This window comes from Balaenoptera borealis, assembly GCF_965194805.1.
Source record: "Balaenoptera borealis genome assembly, chromosome: 9".
Lineage (NCBI taxonomy): Eukaryota > Metazoa > Chordata > Mammalia > Artiodactyla > Balaenopteridae > Balaenoptera > Balaenoptera borealis.
In genome coordinates this window covers 19,522,923-19,537,903 of record NC_138873.1, presented here as the reverse complement: position 1 = coordinate 19,537,903, position 14,981 = coordinate 19,522,923, and the positions used below count along the sequence as shown (strand labels likewise).

At 33.7% G+C, this 14,981-nt stretch overlaps 1 protein-coding gene across 4 annotated transcripts in view; it reads right to left on the bottom strand.

Moving 5' to 3' along the window:
- SHPRH (SNF2 histone linker PHD RING helicase) overlaps nucleotides 1–14,981 on the bottom strand; it is a 126,191-nt gene that overhangs the window by 77,596 nt on the left and 33,614 nt on the right. For all 4 annotated transcript variants that reach the window (XM_082405429.1, XM_082405427.1, XM_082405430.1 and 1 more), the window contains exons 15-19: nucleotides 11,661–11,749; nucleotides 9,509–9,601; nucleotides 4,642–4,749; nucleotides 3,527–3,669; nucleotides 286–459 (exon numbers count right to left, since the gene is read on the bottom strand). In XM_082405429.1, the coding sequence (XP_082261555.1) occupies nucleotides 286–459; nucleotides 3,527–3,669; nucleotides 4,642–4,749; nucleotides 9,509–9,601; nucleotides 11,661–11,749 (607 nt within the window). The remainder of the gene's footprint in view (nucleotides 1–285; nucleotides 460–3,526; nucleotides 3,670–4,641; nucleotides 4,750–9,508; nucleotides 9,602–11,660; nucleotides 11,750–14,981) is intronic.

Here is a 14,981-nt window from a genome sequence, read left to right as displayed (position 1 = left end):
AAACATAACCGCAATCAGGTAATTTCTAAAAGAGGCTTAGTATTTTATACTTCACATTTTCTTTACAACAAATATGCCATTTTAGAAAAAGAAAAATACGTGGTCCTCAGGTATACTGTCCTAGAGAGGTTTTTTTTTTTTAAAGTTAGATTAATAATACATCTCTACTTCTGTCTGAATTCAAATAAAAAATGTTTTATTATGTGAGCCAGTGTTTCTTCTCTCAGGAGAAATCTAGCTCAATGGAATGATGCCATTCATTGGATGATTTCTCCTATTACCTACCAATTGAGGGGAAGCCTGATTGGCCGGAGGTGGCAGATTGTTGCAGACTCAATAACATGACGAGATGGAGGTCCCTCCAGATTTTTTACAGCATCTCTTACTTGCTTCTGGAACTTACTTAGCTCTTCCATACGTGTTGTAAGTAAGAACTGAAGACCTCTGCAGTCATGGAACCTGATTCCCATCACCAGCACCACACACAGCAAAGAAAAGAACAGTAGGTCAATTTCCTAAAAATTCAAGAAGTGGTTGGCAAAGTGTTAAAGAAACTGCAACATTTTACCTAGTCACACCTGAGTGAGTTTACATTAGGAGTATATTCAACTGGTATCTACTAGTAAACAAAGAATAACAACATTGGGTTGTCTACTACAAAAGATAACAAAAACATTTGATAGTGCCTGCCCTCAGAACCGAAAAAAAATATGCAAGATCTATGTCTGTGTCTGATGTCTTTGAAAGATCAGGATTGCCACATTCTTTCTTTTTAATACTGATTGACTACAGATGTTCCCCTGACACCTGTGCTCTACGTAGAGGTGACTGTAGGATGAAAAGTAGAGACAGAAAGCTGAGAAGAAAGGAGAAAAGTAGCCAAGAATTATATTCCATATTACAAGGAACTTATACATATACACATATATTTTTATTAAGCATTTACTAAATGCCAGGCACTTTGCCAAGCACTTTTCCTGTATAACCTCAATACATATCCAACTGTGCACGTTATAGATGAAGATTAATGAATTAAAGTAATTTAACTAAAGATACAAAGTTATTATGTGGCAGGGCTAGGAGTTAAACCCAAACACAATGCTCTTAAGCATTCTGATAAACTATAAATGAAATGGGTCAAGAAAAAAAATGTATGGATGTGTGTGTATGGGTCTTTGAAAGGAAAACAAAAGCCTAAATAATAAGAAATTAAAAAACAAAAAATATAAACAAGATTTGTTTGCTTTTTAAGTTAAGAGTATATCCTTCTTCCTAAAATGCCATATGCTATTCTCTCCAAATTGTTCAAAAGAGCCCACTTTCCTTCCTAAAAGGCTTTCCCAATATTTCACAACACTAATCTATGTTTCTTTCTGTTCATGGAGTTTATTAACAACATTATTCATTTTAGTACTTTGTTTAGTTTTTATACATACATTTCTCAAATTATTTATGACTCTTGTCTTCTCATTAAGCTTTTAGAAGGTAAGAATTAGATTATACCCCTTTTTCAAAAACATATATAATAGGCATAGAATAGCTGCTCAGTAATTTCTAAAAAAATTTACTTTGAGATACTTAAAATTAGGTTAGGTATCAATACTATTCACAAAAAGAAAACAAAGTTTTTTATTTGTAATTTATTACAAATTTAAACTGCTCTTCGAAAATTAACTTCGAACCGATGGGAAGAAGTGGCTTTGGAAAAGTTCTCTCCACTAACTCAGGTCTGAGCATGTGAGTAAGGCCTGAAAAATATCACAGATCAGCATTTAACATGTCTTAGTGATGTTCTCTCTTGCAGGTCCTTTAAATGAAAGAGAAGAAAACATAGTAACAGAAGGTAACTCTTAGACACCATACTAATAGTAGGTACTATTTTAAGTAAGCACTTTCAAATATTAATTTACTAATCCTCACTATAATGCTGTGTGGTTTTATAGATGAAGAAACTAAGGCAGAGAGAGCTTATATAACTTTCCCAAGTTCAAAGAGCTAACAAGTGGTGGCACTGAGGTATGAACACAGGCAGTCTGTCTTGAGAATCTACCTGTGCTCTTAATCACCAAGCTACATAGCCTTCCCCAAGAATCATTAACAAGCAAACATAAGTAGTTTCGTGTCTGAGATATGTCTCATTAAAAAACACAGCAGCAGTGTTAAGATGATCTCTGAATACATGTAATATAAAAAAATTTAACTTTAAAAATGTGTTTTCTTACTTTCTATTTATGTCTAACGTTTTTTAAAAGCATGTTTGTGTAATGAATTATACATTTTATGTTTCCTGTTGGTCTTTTTACAGCCCTGGGACCTCAAAACATTTAATAGGGGATATATTCTAACATGGGGATTTACAACTTTTAAAAGTAGTTTCTAAGAAAAAAAAAAAGAGTTTCTGTGTGATTTAAGAAAAACAAGTTCAAGATATTTTAAAATATTTTCCTTTATCAGTTGATGCTACAATGCTGGCAGAACACATAATTAGGACATAGCTTTAAAACTGGATAAGATGAATTCATGACATAAATGACAACTTATCCTGGAACAGTGATTCTTGGGCTTAACAGGGAAAAAGAGAGTGCACTCAAAAGCATAATATACTGCATATACTTCAGAAATGAGAAGCTCATCAGGTTCTGAATGGTGAAAAAGATGATTACATTAAGGTACATCCAAGTTAATAATGACACATAGAAAATGTAGCATATTTTTTAGGGTGTTAGCAGACACTTGAAAAAGTTTTTAGAAGAGCAAATGAAAACACTTTAAAACATTTCAAAGATATTCTTATACTGAATTTTTCACTGAAAACCAACTTTAATCCCAAGGCTGACGTTATACTGCGATATGATCTGAGAAGCAATAAAGATCCTCCTCTCTGTCCCCCTCCCTAGAATCAATGGTTCTGCCGCAACATCTACATTCCCCACATTAGACAGACATTCCTTTGGGTTAAACCACTGAAGGTACTTTTGATAGGGTATATTTGTCCTCTGGGAAGAATTATTCACCATTCTTCCTTCAAGAGGAATAACCCAACTTATCTATCTTGAAGAATGGTGATTGTTGCTGAGAAGAAAGATGGGGAAGACAAAGCAGACTCTACAATATAAAACCTGGGCCACTGTGGCACTATGAGCTTAGCCCTTAGGGAATGAATGACATAGGGAAATATGAATGCCTTACCCCAAGGGCAAAATTCTCCAAAACAAAGTCTATTTCAAAACTTTGCTTAAAGAGCTGGCTTTAAGCAACTTTGTCCAACAAAGATACAAAGAAAATACTTTAAGCAGATTAAAAAATAGAAAAAAAAGCACTGAAAAGAGAACAGTTAAAAATGACTAATATACAGGAAAAAAGCATACCTCATATTTTGGTGTGAAATATATGCAACAATAGGTAAAATGTAGATGTTCATAACCACAATATGTTATGACTTTTAATTGTAACTCTTAATACCAAATGATCTGAATATTTGGGGTGACTACTCATATAACTATTCTGTTTTGTGCTATTTTCTTACTTCTCTGACATAGAAAGCTTGCCAGTTTGTTGCTTGTAGTTGCTGGTTATTTCATTTCGCACTCTTTGAACAAGTTCCTCTTCAATACCAAATTCCATTGCTCTGTGTATCACATTCAGCCACCAAGGAGAATTAGAATAAATCTGTAAACAAGACAACAGCTGATCAATTAATGTCTTTTTAGTACTCACAACGTTTCTATCACTGGAAAGAGTTCTGTGAAAAATTAAAAGGAGGCAAGAAATGCAACTCTCAAGGGAATCACAGTAGTGGGGAGACAAGTATACAGGTTGTATATACAAAGAATAAGTACAACTTCTGCATATATAATTAAATAGAACACCTATTTCATGATTACTCTGAATGAGTGAGAATTTATTTACATACATTTATAACAAAGCTGTGCTAAAAAAAAATACCTAAAACAAAATAAAACTTCAGTATTCACTCTACATATCTGAAAAGGTAACAAGTTTCTTTCTCAGCGTAATAAAGTCATAATGCTTATCCTCAACTAACTGAACTAGAGTCTACTCAATGAATAATCTTTGATAACGAATAAAATTATATGCTTGAATACAAAATAATTAATGAATTAGGAAGAATAAAATGTGGAGTAACTGGTTAAAATCAAAAAGTAAAAGTATTTTGTGTAGCCTTCTCCTTAAACTTTGCTACTGATTTCATGAAAGAGAAATTTTAGAAATGACAAATGGCACATATTTCATAAGGAAAATGCTTATGGTTCTAATATTCCAACATCTTAAAAGAAAAGATTTTGGAAACATGCACATCTAAGATCAAAAGAAGGTTATGGAAGTCTTCATTTTCTTCAAAAGACAACTTGTTATATACCGAAGGTAAGAGGAAACCCCATTATACCTTAAAAGAAATGAAAGAGAATAACCTCAAAATAGGTGATTTATCTATGTATCTGTTCATCCAATCAATAAACACTGCTAACAGCAAATACGTTTTTATTGTGGCTCAGGTACTGTAACAGGTGCTAAAAATTCCAAGATGAATAAGAAAGTTCAAGTTTCTCCCCAGAGCAGAACAAAAACCAAAATGTTAGGTGGAGAAAAACATAAGGAAAGTCACATTGGTGGCCATACCTTTCTCTGGAGGTCACGTATGTTCTGCTGCACTGGCAGCAAAGCTTGTTGCGCTTCAGCAACCTCTGTATTACACTTGCTCATATAATGCTCTCGCAGCTGTTTGGCCTGTGTTGAAACAGGAAACAAGTATAAACTTTCACTTCAGGTCAAGAAAATAATTTAGTATGATGTTTCCAGAACAGTGTACTTTATTTATTTAATCTATTTAACTCAATTTAAGCATTGAACTCTACAAGTATACTGTAGAGAACATAAAAGCCATGCTAGAAATTCATAGGATGTATATTGAAGAGATTTTACCTGTAAGCCACCTTGACTTACATTTACCTGTCAGTCACATAATTTAAGAAATTCCAAGGATTTGCTCCCCAAGTTTCTAATTTTTTAATTTTAAAAAATGGGAGGGGAAAGAACAGTAATATTTCAAACTATAAGGCAAAACAAGAATACATTTTAGAATTTCTTGTCTGATTCAGTTATTATAATTTCTTGGAATTACTTCAGTTTAGAAATAATACTTTGGGTTTTAGGACTGAATTGTGTTTCTCAAAATCTATGATGAAGTCCTAACCACCAACGTGACTATATTTGGAGATAGGGCCTTTAAGAAAGTAATTAAATGAGTAAATGTAGATAAATGAGATAAGGGTGGAGCCCTAATCCTATATGACTGGTGTCCTTACAAGGAAAGAGAGACACACCAGGGATGCAAGTACACAGAGAAAAGGCCACATGAGGACACAGTGAGAAGGCAGCCATCTACAAGCCAAGGAGAGAGTCCTCAGGAGAAACCAACCCTGCTGACACCTTGATCTTAGACTGCCAGCCTCCAGAACTGTGAGAAATATATTTTTTTAAATTAAAATAAATTTTATTCAATTTATTTAAATTAAAAAACCCAATAGTTTACCCATTTCTCCCACACCCAAGCCCTACCTCTTTCAACCACCAGTCTGTTCTCTGTATCTATGAGCATGGTTTTTTTCTTTTTCTTTCTTTCTTTTTTTTGGGATTCCTCATATAAGAGAAATTATACAGTATTTGTCTTTGTCTGACTTATTTCGCTTAGCATATAATACCCTCAAGGTCCATCCATGTTGTTGCAAATGGCAATATTTCATTCCTTTTTATGGCTAAACAATATCCCATCATATATGTATACAACATCTTCTTATCAATGGACACTTAGGTTGTTTTCATATATTGGCTATTGTAAATAATGCTTCAATGAACGTAAGGGTGCATATATCTTTTCAAGTTAGTATTTTTGTTTTCTTCGGATAATTACCCAGTAGTGGAATTGCTGGGTCATATTATAGTCCTATTTTTAATTTTTTGAGGAACCTCCATACTATTTTCCATAGTGGCTGCAGCAATTTATATTCCCATCAACAGTGCACAAGAGTTCCCTTTTCTCTCATCCTCACCAACACTTTTTATATCTTGTCTTTTTGAAAATAGCCACTCTAACAGGTATGAAGTGATATCTCACTGTGGTTTTGATTTGCATTTCCCTAATGATTAATGATGTTGAGCATTTTTTCATGTGTCTGTTGCCCATCTGTATGTCTTCTTTGGAAAAATGTCTATTCAGATCCTCTGCCTATTTTCTTTTTCTTTTTTAAAAATGTATTTATTTATTTCGACTGTGCTGGGTCTCAGTTGCAGCACGCAGGATCTTCACTGCAGCATGTGGGATCTTTAGTTGTGGCACGTGGCCTTCTTAGTCTTAGTTGCGGCACGCGGGCTTCTTAGTTGCGGCGTGCAGACTTCTTAGTTGCGGCATGCGGACTTCTTAGTTGCAGCATGCATGCGGGATCTAGTTTCCTGACCAGGGATCGAACCCGGGCCCCCTGCATTGGGAGTGCAGCGTCTTACCCACTGGACCACCAGGGAAGTCCCTCTCTGCCTATTTTCTAATCACCTAATAAGGGGTTAATATCTAAACCCCTGATAAGGTGTTAGTATCTAAAATATATAAATAGCACATACAACTCAATATCAAAAAAACAAACAACCCAATCAAAAAATGGGCGGAAGACCTGAAAAGACATTTTCCCAAAGAAGACATAGAGATGGCTAACAGGCACATGAAAAGATGTTCAACACTGCTAATTATTCGAGAAATGCAAATCATAACAATAATGAGGTATCACCTCACACATGTCAGAATGGCTACCATCAAAAAGTTTACAAATAACAAGTGTTGGGGATAATGTGGAGGAAAGGGAACCCTTGCATACTGTTGGTGGGAATGTAAATTGGTGCAGCTACTGCTGCAAAACAGTATGGAGGTTCCTCAAAAAACTAAATATAAACTACCATATGACCCAGCAATTCCAGTCCTGGGTATATAGCTGGAAAAAAAATGAAAACACTAGTTCAAAAAGATACATGAACCCCAATGTCCATAGCAGCACTATTTACAATAGCCAAGACATGGAAACAACCCAAGTGCCCATCAACAGATGAATGGATAAAGAAGTTGTATATATTTACAATGGAATATTATTCAGCCATAAGCAAAAAATGAAATTCTGCCATTTGCAGCAACATGGATGGACCCAGAATATTATGCTTAGTGAATGGGTCAGAAAGAGAAAGACAAGTATCATATCATATCACTTATATGTGGAATCTAAAAAATAAAACAAATAAATGTATGTGTAAAACAGAAACAGACTCACAGATGTAGAAAACAAACTAGTTGTTACCAAAGGGGAAAGGGAAGCGGGGAGGGACAAACTAAGGGTATGGAATTAAAAGATACAAACTACTATGTATAAAATAGATAAGCAGCAAGGATATATTGTATAGCAGTGGGAATTATAGCTATTATCTCATAATAACTTATAATGGAGTATAATCTGCAAAAATACTGAATCACTATGCTGTATACCTGAAACTAATATAATATTATAAATCAACTATACTTCAATTAAAAAAAGAGTGACTGTCCTTTCCCCATTGTCTAATCTTGGTTCCTTTTTTGTAAGTTAACTGACCATATATGGGTGGCTTTATTTCTGGGTTCTCTCTATTCTGTCCCATTGATCTATGTGTATGCTTTTATGTCAACACCATACTGTTTTAGTTACTATAGCTTTACAATATAGTTTGAAATCAGGGTGCATAATGCCTGCAGCTTTGTTCTTAATCTTAAGACTGCTTTGGCTATTCAGGATGTTTTCTAGTTCCATACAAATCTTTGGATTGTTTATTCTATTTCTGTGAAAAATACCATTGGAATTTTAATAGGGATTACATTGAACCTGTATATTGTTTTAGTTAGCATAGACATTTTAACAATATTAATTCTTCCAGTTCATGAGTGTGAGAAATAAAATTCCTGTTGTTTAAGCCAGTCTGTGGCATTTTGTTATAGAAACCATAAAAGACTAATACAAAAAGGATTTAAAAATTGTTCCTCTTTCAACTTTTCAAGACAAGAAGGATCATGTTATTTGCAAGTAACAGAAGTACTGAAAATTTTTATTCTTATAAGTTACCATTAGGAAAAAGGAAAATTCTTCACTTTCGTCCATTTAACTGAAATACTTAACTGACTCTTGAAACTATTTTATGAATGAAGAGAGGGGATGATCAGAGGCTATATGGGACAGTGGGAGGAAAACTGGAAAGACTACTGAACTGAAAATCCCAATGCTTCCACTTACTAGTGGGTTGAGCCATATGAAATTGCCAATACTAGACCATTTTTGATTTACAACAGTGGCAATTTCATGAGGTCAACTGAATAGATACAACTCTTTTGACTAGCCATTTTTCTTCCCTAGGCTTCAGTTACTCCATTTGCAAAAGGAGGTGGTTGAAGCAGATGATTTCTCGGATCTTGTCCAGCTTTGAAATACTGTGGCTTCATGTACCGTGAGAGTTAGGCAAAAGTGATAAAGCAGTCTCCTTGGAAATACATCTATATAGTATGAACCCTCCTCCTCATGATGCATTTTTTATTTTTCTGTCACAACCTTCCAATTAATTTCTATTAAAATTCATTGGCTATAATTAGTTGGTCATTAGAGCTGTCTACTAGTAGATGGGACTGTCTCCCAGAAAGCTTCCTGTCACTGAAGGCATTTAAACAGAGTGACTAATTACATATAAGATTAGATGCCTGCACTGGGAATAAAATTTCACTTGAAAATTTCCAACACTTAGGCTGCCATCTAGCATCAAGAAAGGGCTGTACATACTTATACAATCTCATTTTTTATCCTGTTAATTCAAATAAAGGCTTCATTTACAGGTTTAATACGTTTCAAACATACTTACTCCTCTTTTGCTTTTAGGTTTGCCACCTCTCTTTGAGTTTTAAGGCAAAAATCCATGGGGGAATTGGCATAATAAGCATATTAACAATAATTTATAATAACACTGTTTCTAACGAGAGGCAATACTCATTGCAGAGGGAACTTCTTTGAGAGGACGTAAGAAATACAACCGAAAATTTAAGTTTATTTATTGACTTAAATAATACACTGAAGGGTGGAGAAAGTACAAAACTTTTTATTTTTACTAAATTACATCTTTTGCAGATCTGTCAGGAGATCAACAAGATTTCCTTTTTTCATTTGTTGTTTATTTACAATCCTGTGCTGTTGGCTACCAAAAGCCATATCTACAACAAGCAGTTGCCATATAGCTGCAAGCAGATCATCAGAGAAACAAAATGATATGGAGTATTGCTATTCTATGCCACCCAAAATCACCATGGCAAAGTTTAGAACAGCAAAGCAGTGAGAAAACATGGTTACCTTTACATGCCCTAGGAAATATCAGTTAGATGGAGCATGAAGTCTGAAAAAAAATTCTTTTATAGACAGAATGAAAAAATAATAATTACCTCTTCCTCAAGTCTGCCATCTCTCAGGGTAGGAGGTATCCCTGGGTGCTTGGCTATCAACAATTCCATCAGGTTATGGGTAGCATGAAGTCTCTATAAAACACACAAAAGGCAACAATTATGACAGCCAATGCAGTGAACTCTAAGGGGAGAACCTACTATTATTAAGGCATACAGAACACTAACACCGCATTTAAGATTTAATCACCGAATTCTTTTCCTTTAAAACAATTTGAATACCAACTTTCTCAGAGTCAGTTTTACGGTAATTATCTTAACTCATAATGACATAAATTTCTAATTAAAAATATACAGTTTCATGAAACATGTCTATGTATTTAACAGAGTATGTAATATAGGTATATTTCTTCTCTTATACATGCACTTGTCTATATGGGGAAATATGAGTACGCCAAGTAAGTCCAGTAAAGTAGAAAGGTTGACTGCACAGACTTGATTCCTCTTCTCCTGGGAAATGAGTCTGTATGAGCCTAGCAATTATATTACGATAAAAACAAAGATAATGAAATACATTAGAAAACAGAGCTGTGACCTGGATCTGTTGAACTTAAGGGCTGAAAAGGGGAGGGGTTAGAGGTGAAGATGGTGTAGAATAAAGGAGAAAACTCCATCTTAAATCTCTGTATTAAATATAAGCCAGGCATCTCACTGTGGTATTGAGTCTGTGACTGGTTTGAGGCTCCCTCTGGAGTAAAGGGCTATGAGAAAAAATAAAGTGAATGTAGTTTCTATCTAATCTGAGTCTTTATTTGAGAAGACAGCTAAAGGCTAAAGGATGATGGGAAAGGAGTCTTTCTGGTAAGGTCTGATTTGGTGTCAGTGGTTTGAGACTATAAGGGTTTATTCTGTTTTGCTACAAATTACGGGCCGTGGTACAGATCTTTGTAGAGTTAATCTTTGAAGAACTACCTCAAATGTCTTAGGTCTTTTCATCATACTTTCATAGATAACATAATCAGTAGCACTATCAGATGTAATAGCAAAAACAAAAGTATAAATACCATGAAAGAAAAAATGGTAGAAACTCGGCTCCACTTCTCTGTGTGCACTTGTGGAAGAGGACTTCTGTTGCTTTCTGCACAAGGTGGTGGAATGAACTGGGAGGAATACTCGTCTCTCTCCGTTCCCTTACACATTTTATCCCAACACAGCAGGGTGGCTAATCTGACTTGATAGAGCAAGACATTTGGTGGACCATGCTTTATCAGCAGCTGGGGTTACTGTGAGTCAAAAGCAAGAACCAGGCTGACTGATAGCTTACTCTTCACTCTTGAATTCAGGCATACTGAACCTACCTGTCCTACTTTTGTTTCCTTTATTCAGGAGCACGATACCTTTGTACTTGCTCCTTCTCGCATGTGGTAAATACATTTGCTAAAGGTCCATGACCTTCTGTAATCCTTACCCATGCATAATATAAGTAGACTGGTATTTAATTTTCTCTCTTCTTCCCTCTCCCCCCATACACTCCTCCTAATACCTGCTCAGGCACAGGTGAACATGTAGGTCCCAAGGTTTAGATTCTGAATGGTAAAAAAGAAGCCTCACCTGGGACTCAAGCCTAAACTTACCAAGATTCATAAAAGCATCCTTATTTACCATTTAGCTAGAGAGCCTTGTCTATATGATCCACTGGACTGAACCAGGAAGAGGAAGATATTTCGCACTTAAGTAAGTGTTATAATTCAAATATCCAAATCTCCCTAAAAGACCTCCAAAAATTAAACTAGAAGATCATTGGATAGTTTTTATTATCACTTAGTTTCATTTTTGAGTTTAACTCAATTTCTCTTCTTTTTGGTGAATACCATGTGAATAAATATGTTGATGTTAATATGTGAAGTGATAAAACTGACCCCATTCTTTGAAATACAAATATTTTGAGCTGCTTTTCTAATGTAGCTTAGGCTTATCTAGTCAGCCTTGTGGCCAATACTGACCTGAGCAGACAGAATAGTGATTCTAAAACTTTTGTGTATATACAAATCACCTTGGGTGCTTATTAAAAGAACATGATTTCCAAGCTTCATCCCCAGTGATTATGACTCAGTCCATTTGTTACTCTTTGTCCTCTTAAATATTCAGAAAAATTATTTTATAAAAAGCAAATATTTTGAAACTTTTTACTTACTTGCAGTGAATCAGTTTTGAGCTTTCCCTTGTGTTCCTCAGATGAACGCAGCACTTCTCTGTACAGTTCTGCTGCCAAGGCATACTCACCTGAATAATCAAAATATATTTAAAGTATAAGAAAATCATGTATTTAGTTCCCAATGTCATCTAGTTATCTATAATCTAAAAACACCTACTGTAAAAATATAGCAATTATTACAATTCACTAATTTATTTTTTAAGAAAAGGAATTTAACTTGGTATTAATATGACTGCCCCAGTAAAAAAAGCTGGTAACAGCACCTTTTTTTTTTTTTTTTTTGGTTAATTTCACAGACTAGAACACCAAACACAATGTTTTAAAATTATACTGAAAAACAAACTCTGAATTAACTTTTAATTTAAACAAACGGTTTTCTTCTTGTTAAAGTTAGTGACTACCAATCAGTAGTCATTAGGATGTTTGAAATTAAGGACAAATTTGGGGTACTTACATGTATTTATAGACAAATATTCAAAACACTATGACCATCGTACACATAATTCTCAGAAAAATAATGCACTCTTCTTGATAGGAATTGTTCTTATTGGTATTTGGCCAGAATGATTTACAGTTAATAACTACATTTCAAAAACTTAGGAATTCTTTCTATTTCTGGTCACACAAATCACTATTAGTCTGAGATTTATGCTGTTTTTTATTATACATAGTTAGCACCTTATTCAAATAAAGTAATTAAAAAAGTACCAAAGCACAGGTTGGCAAACTATGGCCCACGGGTCTAATCTGACTGCATTTTTGTAGGGTCTACAAGCTAAGAATTTTTTTAACATTTTTAATAGCTGAAAAAATTAAAATAATAATAATATCTTGTGACATATGAAAATTACATGATATTAAATTTCAGGGTCCATGAATAAAGTTTTATTGGAAGTCAGCCATGCTGACTTATTTATGTACTGTCTGTGGCTACTTTTGCATTACAATAGCAGAGCTGAATAGTTGCCACAGATCTTACGGTTCACAAAATCTAAAATATTTATTATCTGGTTCTTTCAGAAAAAGTTTGATGAGACTTCACTGAAGAAGAGATGAGACATTTTTAATGGCTTTGAGTAATGGAACCTATGTTATTTGCTGCCTGGGGAAAAACTCAAAATTGTTAATTGATACATACAATTAAAATAAAAATCTAACAGTGGCAAAATCATGGAATACAAGGGGAAAAAAGGTAAAGAGATGTTCTGGTTTTAGTTTGCTGAGGAAAAAAGGTTTTTTCCTGATCATCACATACACTTGCATTTTAATTTTTTTTAACTTTAAACTAGTTTCATTAATATCATGGATTTAGAACTTTGCTCATGGCCATAATGAGTTTTCCATATATACACCTTTGTAAATTTTGTTGTTGGTTCTCTCTCTCTCTTTGTTAAAGTTGATTTTATAGATGTAAATTTTATTGTGGTAAAATATACATAAAATAAAACTTACAATTTCAACCATTTTTAGAAGAGTGCAGTTCAGTGGCATTAAGTACATTCGTTCATACTATTGTGCAAAACACTTGCTTTTATACCACTGCTTTATATCTAATTCTACCAGTTATCTAATATAAAGCTTTCTAAAGCACACGTTTTCACAGTACTTTACAGTCATCCAATTTCTATTCACTTAAATATAGGAGAAGATTATTTTTGCAATAATAAAATTGCATTACAATGTAGGAGTAACATAATTATCTTCACACAATGAACTCTCTTTGAAGAGTTCAAATTTTTGAAGATTTTTCTAAAGCTTTTCAAAAGACATATGGATTCTATTAATAGTTATACTATCATTTATAGAGAATAATTCATTTAACAATTTTCCCCTCATAATTATTACACCTTTTAAAGAAGGTACAATTACTAGACTATAATAAAAACAGTTGAAACTGAACTAGTCATTATAATGTTTTTTTTAATGCTTAGTAAAAAAAAAAAAAAAGGACGTTTTCTGGGGAAGACATAAAAATATGCATATTCAATAAGCTATACAAGTTTAAGCCAAATATGGAAATACCTGTTCTTTGCCACTTGATGGCACTAACATTTCCAGGTAAACAAATTGTACTGGTTCCATATTGCCAAACTAATTTTCTCCAAAAAAACACATGTAGAAATGAAAAATGTATGTGACGATCAGGAAAAAAGTTTTCTTTCCCAGAAAACTGAATCTAAAACACTTCTATACCATATGTGTGTGTGTGTGTGTGTGTGTGTGTATGTATATATATTTCATGTATACATTGTACAAAATTGAAATAATACCATGTTTTTAATACCATAATCAGTGAGGACCGTAGAATATACATTGTATATCATATATATATGTTTGCATACGATATAAACAAATCCCTTTAGAGTTTGATATTAATTTTAGATTTCTTTTAGAAGTCAGATCTTTACTATCTGATCTCTAATATTAGAATAGTTTAAATTATATAAGTTAAATATGTAATGTTACTTTTAAAAATGTGTATCGTTTAACATACTACTATGAGTTAAACCATGGAAACTAAAAGTAGTTAATCCTCCACAATTAAGTTCATAATTACAATTAAATGAAGAATAGACATACCATTTATTAATGGACTTTCTAATAGGAACTTCTCTTAACAATTAGCAATAGTTTCCATCCATAGATAAATAAGTACAGTGGGAAGGAATACAGTGGAAACTATCTGAAAAGAGCAGTGAAGCACCTCCTGTTACACCACAGCACGGTGTTTTGCCACATAGGAGCCAACGACATGCTGATCCTGCTGGAGTGTTAGTGTTTGGAAATGATCAGATGAATAACCTTTTCTCCCAATTCCCATATTATGCATAACTTTACCACAGGGAAAAAGAGACAACAAATCTGACAAGGAGACTAGAAAAAAGGCCAAGTGAAGAAATTCATTTACTGTCTTAAGCTTCTGAGTCATAACAACATAGAATAAAATGAGGAATGCAGTTTTAGAATTAAGATGGGAAATCTGAAATTTATTTTTATTATTGTGACCATCTGCAAGTAACATATTACTCCATTTCAGAAATTTTTGATGGTGAGTTTCAACCGACTATAGACAGTATAATATTGAGGTTTACAAACGCCTGTTTGATCAAGAAGCAGACCTAGTATAATAAAAAAAATTAAATATCTGATTTGAAACCAAAAGATCCAGGGCCAATTCTCTGTCACTTACTAGCTGTAATCTTGAGAAAGCAACTAAGTCTTGTGAACTCATTTTCTCATATAAAATAGGGATGGTAATGCCTCAACTATTGGGTAATTATGAGGATAAAACTGAATATA